Source organism: Macrobrachium rosenbergii, chromosome 13 (genome assembly GCF_040412425.1).
Source record: "Macrobrachium rosenbergii isolate ZJJX-2024 chromosome 13, ASM4041242v1, whole genome shotgun sequence".
NCBI lineage: Eukaryota > Metazoa > Arthropoda > Malacostraca > Decapoda > Palaemonidae > Macrobrachium > Macrobrachium rosenbergii.
In genome coordinates this window covers 27,319,690-27,332,656 of record NC_089753.1, presented here as the reverse complement: position 1 = coordinate 27,332,656, position 12,967 = coordinate 27,319,690, and the positions used below count along the sequence as shown (strand labels likewise).

At 35.7% G+C, this 12,967-nt stretch overlaps 1 protein-coding gene across 1 annotated transcript; it reads left to right on the top strand.

Annotated features, from left to right (window-relative positions):
- Positions 1 to 1,407: 1,407 nt before the first annotated feature.
- Positions 1,408 to 12,107, top strand: LOC136845068 (nucleolar protein dao-5-like). The gene is made up of 5 exons (XM_067114890.1): positions 1,408 to 1,524; positions 3,955 to 5,422; positions 6,056 to 6,177; positions 6,775 to 6,937; positions 8,436 to 12,107. Coding segments are annotated over exons 1-5 (1,893 nt in total). The 5' UTR covers positions 1,408 to 1,522; the 3' UTR covers positions 8,574 to 12,107.
- The last annotated feature ends 860 nt before the right edge of the window (positions 12,108 to 12,967 follow it).

The window sequence follows — 12,967 nt, the reverse complement described above, 5'->3', positions numbered from 1 at the left end:
TCCATTAAAATATTGAAAATACAGTTCTTTAAACTCCAAAATTACGTTCCCTGACCTTCTTTTACAATACTTAGCACAAAGCATTGATTCTTTTATCGACTATGTTTCACATGCATAGACGTTAAAAGTATCCTAATACAAAACACCCGAGATTAATTCTACTTAATGTTCCCCAACGCCATTTGACAGAATGTGACTGTCTTCGACTTCGGCATGTACAATTAAGTCTTACATATTTACTCAAATGCTTCTTTAAAATTTACGATTTTCATTGACAGGCGAAATAAGATTTTCATGATCTTCGTAAATCTATACGTGGTAGGCCTTCTTTGTTTCCCAGATTTGGGAGACAGCCAGAATGGCCGTCTGTGTAACATAATAAAAATCGCTTCCATCTGCCATTTCGCGTTAGAAACGTCATCAATCTTTTATTTAAGTTATTTGTAAAGCTAACTGCTCATATACTTTATTTTCTTTAATGTAAAGCGCTTGACATTCTACTATTTTTCGTCTTTTCTGAAAGGAGTATATTGAAATGTATGGCTCCATTTCACTAAGGACATCAATTTATACATCTCAGCATTTTGTTATGCTCTAATTCATGTGCCTTTTCTGTTCTATTATTTAATCACTGCTTTTATGTATTATATAATGTAATTTTAATCACCTGGGTATGAAAAAAGAAACCCCCAATACAGTTAATAACAAGCCTTGTCACCTGAACAAAAAACCACATTTTAATGTTAAAATTAACAATGTAACAACGGTTTTCGCTTCAATACATTCTATATAATTTTTTTTTTATATATATACAGCACCTTGTGGATGAAATTACGATAATTTCCGGAGCCAACCTTTAGACATCTAACACACACACACACACACACACACATTCCCTTAAGACCTTCCCCAGCCTACGCTTTTATTGATGTTGGGACCAAACAAATCTTTAGTCCAATCCTGCGCTTTCTTTCTCACGAAATGTATTCATATCCTAAATCTAGTTTTGGCAACTGTAATTTGCACTTGTTTTATGTATTACGGCATATGTTCTGTTTTCTAATCTATTATAAAAATTTATTTTTATTCCATACGTTCCTTTGCATCAGATTTGATAAATGTAGCTACCTGTTCAAATTTGCCACATGTAAACAAACATAAACAAAGGAGTATTGATCCGTTCTAGACATCACCATTCTTACCCCAGTGAAAAAACCACATTCAACGAGATTACTTTTATATATTTTTATTATTATACATTATTAAACATTTAAGAATTTACGTCACCACATTTTACTCTCTAGTATTTAAGCTTCTGATGCTAAAACAATATTACAAAAGTGACAGGTTGAGTAGAGAACGGAGCGTGATGTAATATTTACATTTATTTTTAGAATTTGTAAACATTCCTTCGCGACATAACTGGCAGAGAATTTGCACAGACTTGCTACCACTCATTTGGAATGACTTTGTTACCTTCGAGGCTTATGAAATCAACATCTTTGCTGGGGAACTGACAGATATGTAAGTTTTAATTTAATTAACGTTGCTAGAGCATTGTCAAATAAGTAATTCTCTTGGTAAACTCACCCGACGAAGCGGTCGGATTGGCAATGCTATATAATACTTTCAATTCCTCGCCTGAATGGTAATGCCGTTATACTTTTGATTCCTCGGCAGATTGGCAGTGGCGTAATAGTTTTAATTCCTCGACAAATTGGTAATTAATTCCTCACATGATTGGCAATGCTATAGATACTTTTAATTCATCGCCAGATTTATTAACCCGATATTTTTTCTGACTTTTGCATTACATATTTCAAGCAATTTTTGTTTGTGCAAACCACTAAGTTTGTCTTCTCCCTATTTCCAAAAATTATAGTGGATCCCAGTAAGAAAGTTATAGGGATACCTCCTACCCTAAATCACCAGGTCCATACGGGCATTGGGTTCTTTTCTGCCCATGGATTCTCCCCCCTCCACCAATTTCACCCTCCCAACACCAACCTTGACCTAGAATGCTAATAAGTCATAGGGTAAAGTACTGGGAAATATCCTAACCTAACCTTACTGGGAGACATAGTACCCTAACCTAACCCAGAATATATATATGGAAGATAAACCTTCAAAATAATGACTGGACAGAGAAAATTATGCAAGCTATCATATTTTGAGTGGTAAATACCAAGCTTAGTACTGTGTACACTTGCTCCCCATATTTGCTAGACTACGGAGAAGTGCCAAAAAGACGGTCTTTCGACCATTTCTGGTATTAAATTCAGTGTTAACTAGGAATGGAAGCATGTTATTGCTGTCAGATATCATATAAGCTAAATAATTTCATTATTTAGCTTATATGCTAAATAATGAAATTAAGTGAAGCATTAACCTAGCTATCTTAGGCTAGCAGAGAATACTGCAACAGTAGGATACCCTGCAGTATGTCTCTTGGAATGTTAAGGGACTTTTGTTTTCTAGGAATATGTGTATAGAGGAGGATTACTGAGTATTATCGTTACCTAACGGAGTCTAACCTTACACGAGCAACCAGTTACAGTGCTGCTGTTTTCCTCTAATGCACGTACATTCAAGGTGTTTTGCCCCTTATTTATGAAACACAGACTCATAATAGTTACAGTTTTATCCATGAAGCTTTAGGAACTTAACCTAGAAGGAAAAAATCCAACTAACCAAACCTAAGATATTATCATTGCTTTTACTGTGTTTGGCAGCCATATTTGTTATTACCTTGGCTGGAGATGAAGTACTCCTATTGCACATGTCTGAGTTGTTTATAAGAATGGCTGACATATCCACAACACAGCAGATGGAACATCACAGTACTAAGGCACAGTGATTATCCAGTTATCAAATGATTTAAAAGTGACTGTAAAGATTGAATGTGTTATTCTCTAGTAGTTTAGCATTACAGTACCATACACCTTTGATCAAACTTTTACTCTCTTAAGCACTGATAAGCCTGGTCAGGTTTGTGTCTTGTCCCACTGCTGAGTCTTGGATCAACACTAGTACTATCTATACGAAGATATGGTCATGACATTTCTTGCTGGTTAAGGTGTTCACGTCAGACCTTGCACAGGATTGGCTTTTTTTCCCATTCGGAACCTTTTTGAAACTGCACTGGACATAATGGAACTCACTGCAGTATCTCATCAGATGCAGAATGTTTCAGCTTCAGCAGACCTAACCCCACTGGGAACTGGGTTTAAACTGTATGAAGCTGTGTTTCTACTAGAATTTTAATTAGATCTGATATGCACTGATGGGTAATTCAGAAGATGGCTGATGAGTTATTCCAACTAACATAAATCCTTTGTAAAGATGAGAACACAGAAGTAAAAGCTGTAACAACAAACAACAGTAGGATATATCAAAATGTTTAAAAGCATTTTCAAGTTTTCTGTCATACATACAGTTCCTGTTCAGTTTATCCTTACTTATCTGTTCACTGCCCTGCAGTTTCTCCAACATTATAAAGAAGTTCATATCTGGTATGTGAAGCATTTAAAACTTAATGGTAGGTTAAAAATTACTACTTACACTCTACGTCATCACATTTTGACATATGGACAAGAACTGAAATGGAATATATAAAATGGTTTGCAAAATAAAAAAATCCCATTTACAGAGTTTGTTAGTGTCCCTTGTGATCTTATGATTTTTATTTTAATAACAATTAAGCTAAACAATAAAAAATCTATGGGAATAACACAGAAGAGTATATTATTGTACTTTTCGTTAGATTAAAACCAAGGTGGAATTCATAAAACAAATGGGTTTGTCAAATCCACCAAAATTTGTTAACCAGTTTGTTACAAATGGTTACAAAATTTGGATGGTTGAAAAGTTTGAAAATGATAAGGATAAACTAAAAATATACTTTGGAGATGGAAATAATTTTCAGATTTAATACTGTACAGCACTTCTTTTCAGGGGAATGGAAGATTCACGAGTGTCCTCAGCAAAGAACAGTCGCAGAAGAAGGTGGGAAGTCAAAACTAAAGAATCTTTTGAGACATCACTGGCCATAGAAATTGAAGATTCACCTGCTAAGAAAGAAACTGCAGTTAAATTCCAAGAAAAAGACAGTACATTTCCTTCCGAAGATGATACCTTGCTGAAAGAGAAAACTTCAAAAACATCAGAAGATTATGGTAAAGATTCTGCAAAGGCAGAAAAACATCCCAAGAAAACTTCATCATCAAAACCTTCTTCAGCAACGTCAAAAGGTACAAAGCCTGCAAAAGCTAAAACTTCTTCTGCCACAGCTAAACCTTCATCTGCCACAGCTAAACCTTCTTCTGCAAAATCAAAACCTTCTTCAGCAAAATCGAAGCCTTCTTCAGCAAAATCTAAGCCTTCATCTGCTAAATCAGTTACTGGCTCAAAAGCTACAAAAACTGAAAAGCCTCTAGAGGATAATACTGAAACTGATCTCCTTTCAGCCAAGCTTGGAGCTTTAATTGATGAAGCTAGTGTTAAAAGTAAAGATTCCCAGAGACGGTCAGCTAAGGAAAAAGGAAAAATTCAAAGTGAAAGAGATGATGTCTCAGGTTATGATTCAAATGACAGCCCTGTATCTCACAGTCCAGAAGACAGTCCACCCCTTCATAGTCCAGTAGACAGTCTACCCCTTCACAGTCCAGACGACAGTTCACCCCCTCAGAGTTTGGAAGACAGTCCACCTCTTCAAAGCCTAGAAAATAATCCTTCTGCTTACACTGTCGAAGGTGATCTAGACTACACCTCAAAAGGTGTTCTCCCTGTGGACCCATCAAAAGATAACTATTTTGTCCATGCCTCAGATGATGCTCTTGCAGTTCTTGGAAAGAATGATGGGCCTGTAGTTGAAGTGAGGAAAGTAAAGGAAAGTGTCTTGTATACTGACGATCCACCAAAATACACAGAGAAGGATGATACAATGTACCTGAATGACTCTAGCCCAGAGCCTTCAGCTCCCCCTTTGTCCTCTGTGTCACCTAGTCCAGAATGGATCCCAAAAAGAAAGAAAACAAAGAGTAAAAAGAGCGAATCGCAGATGTTACTGTTGAATACAGCCAATGAAGAATCTTTCATCAGCCTTCAACTGAAGGAGCTCAAAGATGATGTCGTAGACATAACCGAGGATCCAAGAATAGTAGCATCACCAGGACTCCTTCGCACTGCATCACTTCCAACTGTTCAGGGAAATATTAATGCTGTATTTGAAGAGAGAATTGGTGGGTTTGTAATGACTAGACAAGACGATGACGGGTCTCCTAAAAAGAGCGAAAGACTTCAAGATGCCACTCAAGTGAAAACTAGGACATCCCATGCAGTCTTTCTTCAAAGTGGCTTCAGAACTTTCTCAGTTTTGTGCCAGGGTCTCTTAGCTGGTCTAACACTCGCGCACTGTCTCTTGGTAAGTACTGTTAGTAAGTACTTTAAGTGTTTGGTAATGGTCTGTCAGACTCTTAATATATTGATTTTAACTAAATAAATAAAGATTAAACAGTAAGTGTCTATGAGAATAAATTGCTTGAAACTATGAACCAAAAATAATAATTGACCATGATGAATATGATGGTGGTAACTGGGCTAAGAGAACTGAGGGGTTTAGAACTTATACGTATGTCTGGATGGAAACTTAGTCACTTCTAAAAGGAATGAATAATATCAATAAGATTTTTTTTGCTTACGGATACAGTACCCTGTAGGGGGTCAGTGCACCTCACATGGTGCACTGTAGGCATTACTTAAGGGTCTTTGCAGCTTCCTACGGCACCTAATTGCAACCCCTTTCATTCCTTTTACTTAACCTCCATTCAAATTCTCTTTCTTCCATCTTACTTTCCACGCTCTCTTAACAATTGTTTCTTAGTGCAACTGCAAGGTTTTCCTCCTGTTACACCTTTAAAACCTTTTTACTCTTAATATTCCTTTCTATATATTATTTTAGTGATAAATGATGTTTAGAAACCATATTTTTACTCTATTGTATCGTGATATGCAAATATTTCCCTCAGAATTACAACATTCACTTTTTTCTCTACAGATTTTCCTGCTCGAAACTGACCCTGCAAAGCTGCCAGCTATGTACAATTCGAGAATGGCTCACATATTCTATGCTCTAATAATTTTCCTTACAACCATCTGCTTTACATCAGCTTGTGACAGGTCTGTAAACCAAAAAATACTGTAGTTCAAGATTTAATGCCCAATAGATTGTTCACTTACAAAATCATGACTGCACATAATAGATATTGACAAATTATAAGTATGATATAACTGGAGAGATGTGTGTTTTACAAGGAACTTTGGTTACCAGTCGTACAGTATGTTTTATCACAGTGGTGCATACTGCATTTGAATGGGAAGCTCTGATTTTGTTTACTGTATTTGTAACTTCCAGAAGCACTGTATTTTGCAAATTATAGAAAGGTACAAGTCTCTTCACAGATTTAGGCAATATATTTGCAGCATGGATAAACAGGATTATATAATTTAGTTCTAAAATGGCAGACCAAGAAGTTATGGTGATGGATGCCATTAGCTATATTAACTGAAAAAATTAAAGTATATTAAGGTATGATATTGATTAAAAGTGCTCTTGCTAAACCACGTTCACACAGCTTTTGGACATTTTTATGTAGCATACTCCAACCCATATTGATTATCAAAGGTAATTTTAGACAACGAATTGTACATCTTATTTCTGTTCCAGTACTTAAGATGCTGAGAGATTATTTTTCATCTCATATTCATGTCTGACAGATGTGATCTCAGTGGTATTGGAGTTTTGTCGGGGCACGGCCTCAAAATTCCTTGGACACCAGCATTCTACCTCTCATCCCTGGCACTTTCTTTGGTAGCCATACGAACAGAGGATGTTTTAGCATATGGCATTTCCTATCAAGGAATATTACATCAAAGCAAGGTTAGTCAATCCACTGTTTTTTGACATTACTATAAAAAAGGTGGCCTTTCATTTTAGGACTATAAAAAAGGTGGCCTTTCATTTTAGGACTATAAAGAAGGTGGCCTTTCTTTTTAGGCACTGTATATAAAATATAGAAGCCTGTAATTGCTAGTCCTTTTAAGATTTATGCCAGTATCTTGGCAGTGAACATTATTTTACATTTTTAAGGGCTGCCAGTTGTTTCATTTAAGATAATTTTTCACAGTCTGTAAAACACTATTCCCTCTAATCACTGAGCTCTCAAACCCTGTTATTCATACCTATTCACATACAGATTCTAATCACATCATCTTTCATTTCTTTGTAACTCTCCTTGTCTGCTTGTTCTCATTCTTGCTTACTGCTTTTTGGCTCCCAGAGGCTTGAACTGCTGATTAGGTACTGCTTGTACCATATTTCTGTTTTGAGCAGCTCTTTCAGTGGTAGGAACTTGGCAAACTGACTTCATCTCTGTCATAAGGGTACTGCCTTCTTTTTATATAGGCATTCCTTCACTGTTTCTCCAAAAAGCCATTGGACTGCCTAACAACAACACTTCTCTGAACATGTACACAGATATTACTTGGAAGTAGTAAACTATTCACGTTTAGACTGGGGAACATAATGTTTCCTTTGTGTTCATCAAATCAGGCCAGTTTTTCATCATTTGAGAGCAGTCATGTATTAATACACTCCTTGTGATGGCCCAACTTGATTTGGTCAGTCATGCTTGTCAGAGTCTCGCCACCGTAAAAAGAGTGGAGGTCGTTCCTTAATTTCATGATCACAGTACCATCTCTTCCCTCCAGCAGTTAAAAGCTCTTGACATAACATATGATTCATGCTGTCATAACAGAAGGCTTAGAAGCTGACTGATGGTATCTTGCTTACAAACAAAAGTAGTTTCTCTGATATATTGATCCAAATTTAGTTGTTTATTAGTATAGAAATTCTGTACAAAGTATTTACTCTAAGGTGTCTCTTCATGAGTGATTTTAAAATTTGTTCTTGAGCTCAAACGCTGATGCGGGGATATAAATTCCTGTTAGCACATGTTAGTGATGGTGGTTCTAGCTCTGTCATTTTGTGGTATAAAAACTGAGTCCAGTGTTCTTCACAGTTTATCTCATTCACTGGTATTTAATCTTATACATATATTTGTTTTCCTCAACTCAAAAAACTAGAGCCACACTGCTATTTAATCTTATACATATATGTTTTCCTCAACTCAAAAAACTATAGCCACACTGGTATTTAATCTTATACATATATTTGTTTTCCTCAACTCAAAAAACTAGAGCCACACTGGTATTTAATCTTATACATATATTTGTTTTCCTCAACTCAAAACACTATAGCCACTTTTGTTGTACATATATATTTTTGTCTCACTTTCAACAAACACTACGTGAGGAGTACAGTTTTATTTTTCAATGACCGTATCGCTAGTTTTTCTTAATACTGTACGTAATTTCAGGTGGATGAATTAGTGAGCTGGTGGCGATGGATCTGTGTCGCACGTTCATCAACAGCGTTGCTGGCCTGGCTTGCAGTGGTTCCTGACCCCCACACTGATGCGCTGCTTGATTCCATACAAGAGCTGGACAGGAAATAACGAGAATCTCTTATTACTTTTGCATTTTGCCATGTGCCATTTCCAGTTACAAAATAACATTTGACATTTTATTCGAGATGTATGATAACGGTTACATCGTGTGATTTATTTGAAGCATTTAATGGCTAAACGCACTTCATTGATCTGAATGTTTAGCCATGAGTTTCACGGGTACATGTACACAGTGGAGCTCCACGCGTGTTCACTGGGTAACCCTTTCTCTGTAAAGACAGGTTAGGTGATAATGTTTTTTGAGGTAACACTGAATATTACAAAGCTTCATACAAAAATAATTTACATGTGGATGTATATTCTGTTTATAGAGGATGTGTTTGGCATGTGATGCAAACTGGGACAGGTACAAAAATTTGCATGATAATTTTTCAGTTTTAAATGTTGAAGAGTAGGGAAGTTCCTTAGAGATGTTCCTCCTATTCCTTCCCGCTAAAACCTAATTTTGAGTACCAGCTGCAGTGATAAATCCTCTATTATAGTTTATAAACAGTTGGTGCAAACAGTGGCCCGTATAGACCTAGTATTTGGTGTGATTTATGCTACTGACAGGTCACTTTCTAGTCATTACTTATATCAAACAGGCATTTCAAATGAGTGGTGCTATTTATGCAATATTTCATTAAGAATATGAAAGACAATAGTATTCTTTGTAGCAGGCTTATGTTTATCAAGACTTTTTTTCCAAGTTCATGAATTTAAAAATTATTTTGTTATGTTGTTCTGCAGAATTTCTTCTCTTTATTGTTGACAAGGTTTGTCGGCAGTCGAGGTGTTATTACTCCTGCCAGGGCTGCTATGCCCTTTGCCCTTGTGGCTTGTTTATTAACAGTCTTGCACAAAAATGTAAGGATGGACTTTCAAGAAAATTAATTGGGTCATCTACAGAATTACAGCCAGTGGACCTCCCACAGCTAACTTACCCAGAACTTTATGAAAAATCTTTAGCAAGTGTTGATTATGGATTAATAGCTAATTATCATGATGCCTGACCTTTGAATAGCAACCTACCTATTTAAGATGAACATACTTATTCCTTTGTCAGACACATATTTGATGCTTCATTTGTTTATGCCCATTTCACTGCACTGGCAAATAGTTCAATTATCTAAATGAATTGATACAAATGTATAAATCTATACAAATAATTCAAAATGCTTTGAAAAGGTTTTGCATCTGATGACTAGCCAAAATGCTTTGCAGAGGTGAATAGTATTATGATGATGGTAGTTACATATACAGTATATAATGACATATAAACAGTATTTTGCAATACAATATACAGTGGTGTGCCATGGTACATAAGACTGTACTCATAGTTTATCAGTATGTATACGTGCATGTTTTGATGTGACTGTTCACAAGTATGTATAAAGTAGCAAAGTAAGGGTAAAGAAATGCATATCACAATCATTGATTAATTACTGAACTATGATATTTCACATGAGTAGCTCACCTGACTGATATAAAGTGTTTTAATAGTAGACACTGTGAGAGAAATGTGTTAAAGCAATAGCAGACACTTAAGTGTGATGCTATGTTGATTCACAGGTTTATGTTCATCTTTAAGTTACTTGTTTTTGTATATAGTCCACATCATAAGAAAGTGGATGAAATTGAACATATAGAACACTAAGTAATTCATTGCTGAAGACTATCCGTCCTTTTCTGCAGGTTCCCATCGACAGTTTTACTGTAAATTGTCGTGTCTTTTCTTTAAGCTGTATGATAACATCAAGGTTATTTTGAAATAAACACAGGTACTATGTATTGTGCCATAGCAAGCATTCATGTAATGGGTGTGTATTGCACTGACACGAAGCAGATGCAATAAATTATTCTGTGATAGCTAATGGATATGGGGGATTATTATTTCCAGATAAATTATGTACATACTGTATACAGTAATTAATACTAGTCAGGTATTCTCTAAGTAACAAGTATTGAAAGCCAAAATAATCATGTACAGTACTATATTTCTTGGTATGTAAGGCATGCTGGTATACTCGTATATAAGATGCACCCCAGTTTTGGAGGCTTACTCCACACAGAACAAAAATACTTCTCTTTTCTCATTATCATCACATCCCTCCTCACTATATTTCCTTATGTAAGGGGGTTTGCTACTCCCAAAATACTTGTCTAAGGGCACTGAGGGACTGGCAGGGAGTATTTAGTTTACAAAAGTTTGTTTCCCTCTGAGGGTTGGATTGATTACTTGGCATTTTCATGACGTGTGTTACTTTTGACATTGGTTAATGGTAAATGTAAAGTAGTTACTATTAATTTTAGTAACCTGGGTTCCCATTCACTGACAGACTAAGCCTAACACCGACCTTTACCACATAAGAACACGCACTTACTTGATCATTCTGTGGGGAAAAAAGATTGCCTTGTACACCAGCAAATACAGTATTTGTTTACCTCAGCGTGTAAGTTCATTTATACAGTCCTTTCAGGATAGGGAACTGTATGTTGTCTTTTTTCAGTGTATCTTTTTATGTTTTTACATCCAAAAGAATAATTGTAATGGAGTTTTAAACAGGTAGTCCCTGCAAGCTGTATGTGTGTGATATTTTCTTGCTATGTGTAGTTTATATGAGGCTGAATCACTTCGCAGTTGTCAACATTACAGTACCGTACTGTATTTACAAGTTGCCAAAATATGATTTGAGCACGAGTTATAAATTTATTTAAGTGGTTCAGAGTTTTATTCATTTTATGGAATTATTCCATTTAAGTTTATTCCTCAGATTCATAATTTATCCTTTACTGCTTTTCTTTTTACCATCTTTGTTTATAATTTATTATATATTTCAAAAGGACCATTTCTACTACACTAATGATCTTGAGTTTAAAGAAGATGCCTGAATAAAAGCTTTATAAGTTCCTTTACTTTGCAGTAAATAATGGGACTAACTTTTTTCAGTATGAGTTTGACTGTCTTAAGTACCCTAAAGATTCTCGGATGTCCTGCATAACTCCATATTGGCGTAAAAAGTGAGCGTATACCATTTTGTAAAGTCTGCAGGGACTACCACTAATCAAATAACTTTATAATTTATTGACAATCAAGACAGAATATGTCTAGTCATTTTTATACAGGAGATATTCCCTTATTTACTCACCTTCAGAGTCCAATGACGTCTATGAATGAAAGCATAAAATATATTTTTCTAAAGAGCACACGTTTTATGATGGTATTTTTCAAAGCACGGATAGTGTATGATAACCTAGAAATGTGTGTGCAAATAGTGTAATAGCAACTAGTGACCAAAGTATTCTTAGCATACAGTATGTCTCTTTGTTTCAACTTTTACTTTATGTGGGTACATTGCATGAACAGCTTGAGTGAAGTTGCTATTTTATGTGATATTTTGCCTTCCATATTGGGTTCCAGACACTGTGCCTTTTTTTAATGCTTGCAAGCAGGACTTCAATGACACAACGGAAGTTTTTGCAAGCAACTGAAGCCATACTGTAACACTTGCACTGAAGTGAAGTACAATGTATTTATAAATATCTCTGTAGTTTCATTTTAAATAACCTTAACAAAAGCAAAGCAATTATTTAGGGCAGTACAGTTTGCTGTCAGTTGTGTTTAAACTCTGCAGCGTCCTTTTTGGCCCCTAAATTCCTTTTACTGCACCTTTGTTCAGGTTCTTCCATCTTTTCCCACCCTCTCCTGACAATTGTTTCATAGTGCAACCGTGAGGTTTTCATCCTGTCACACTTTTAGACCTTTTTACTTTCAATTTCCTTTTCTACTCTAAATGTTTTTATAACCAGCAATAAGTGCTATGATTTTGCACATACCAGTGTTATTCTGAAGTTGAGTAATTAGTATATATGAGCTTTTCGGTCGAGAAACATACCAAGTGCCATTTTTAAAATATAATAAATTAAATTAAAAATACTTTGGCCAAGGATGGCGCTTTGTTTCTCGACTGAAAGGCTCATATATGATCCTGATATTTTCCCGAGCCAAAACTATTAACAGTCATTCTGTGGTGCCTTTTAGAACCTACTAAAGAATCCTAGCAGCGAGTGTTACTGGGATGAGGTTGATACCCTCAAACTCTGTCCCATAGAGGCTCATTTGGGTTTATCGTTTGTTAGTGTCAGGACTTCCTGGAGGTTACCCAACCAAGTAATGACCAGACTCAACATTGCATAAGTTTACTGGCATATGCATTTTCCTGGACAAATACAGCACAAAAATCTATCACACAATCAATATCTATAATTATAGATCTTGACACTCAAGTGCTTCTATTTTCAGTGTTTACATAATATATGTGGGTGTAATATTGTCTGCACTTATATGTTTTGCTATTAAATAAGCCAAAAAATGCGCCGAAAACCGAGTTTTCTGTACAGCG

What these genes read in the sequence shown, in the direction of transcription:
- LOC136845068 (XM_067114890.1), top strand. An exon ending in CACTCGCGCACTGTCTCTTG is followed by an intron (nt 5,423 to 6,055) that starts GTAAGTACTGTT and finishes TTTTCTCTACAG; the next exon opens with ATTTTCCTGCTCGAAACTGA. An exon ending in TTTACATCAGCTTGTGACAG is followed by an intron (nt 6,178 to 6,774) that starts GTCTGTAAACCA and finishes CATGTCTGACAG; the next exon opens with ATGTGATCTCAGTGGTATTG.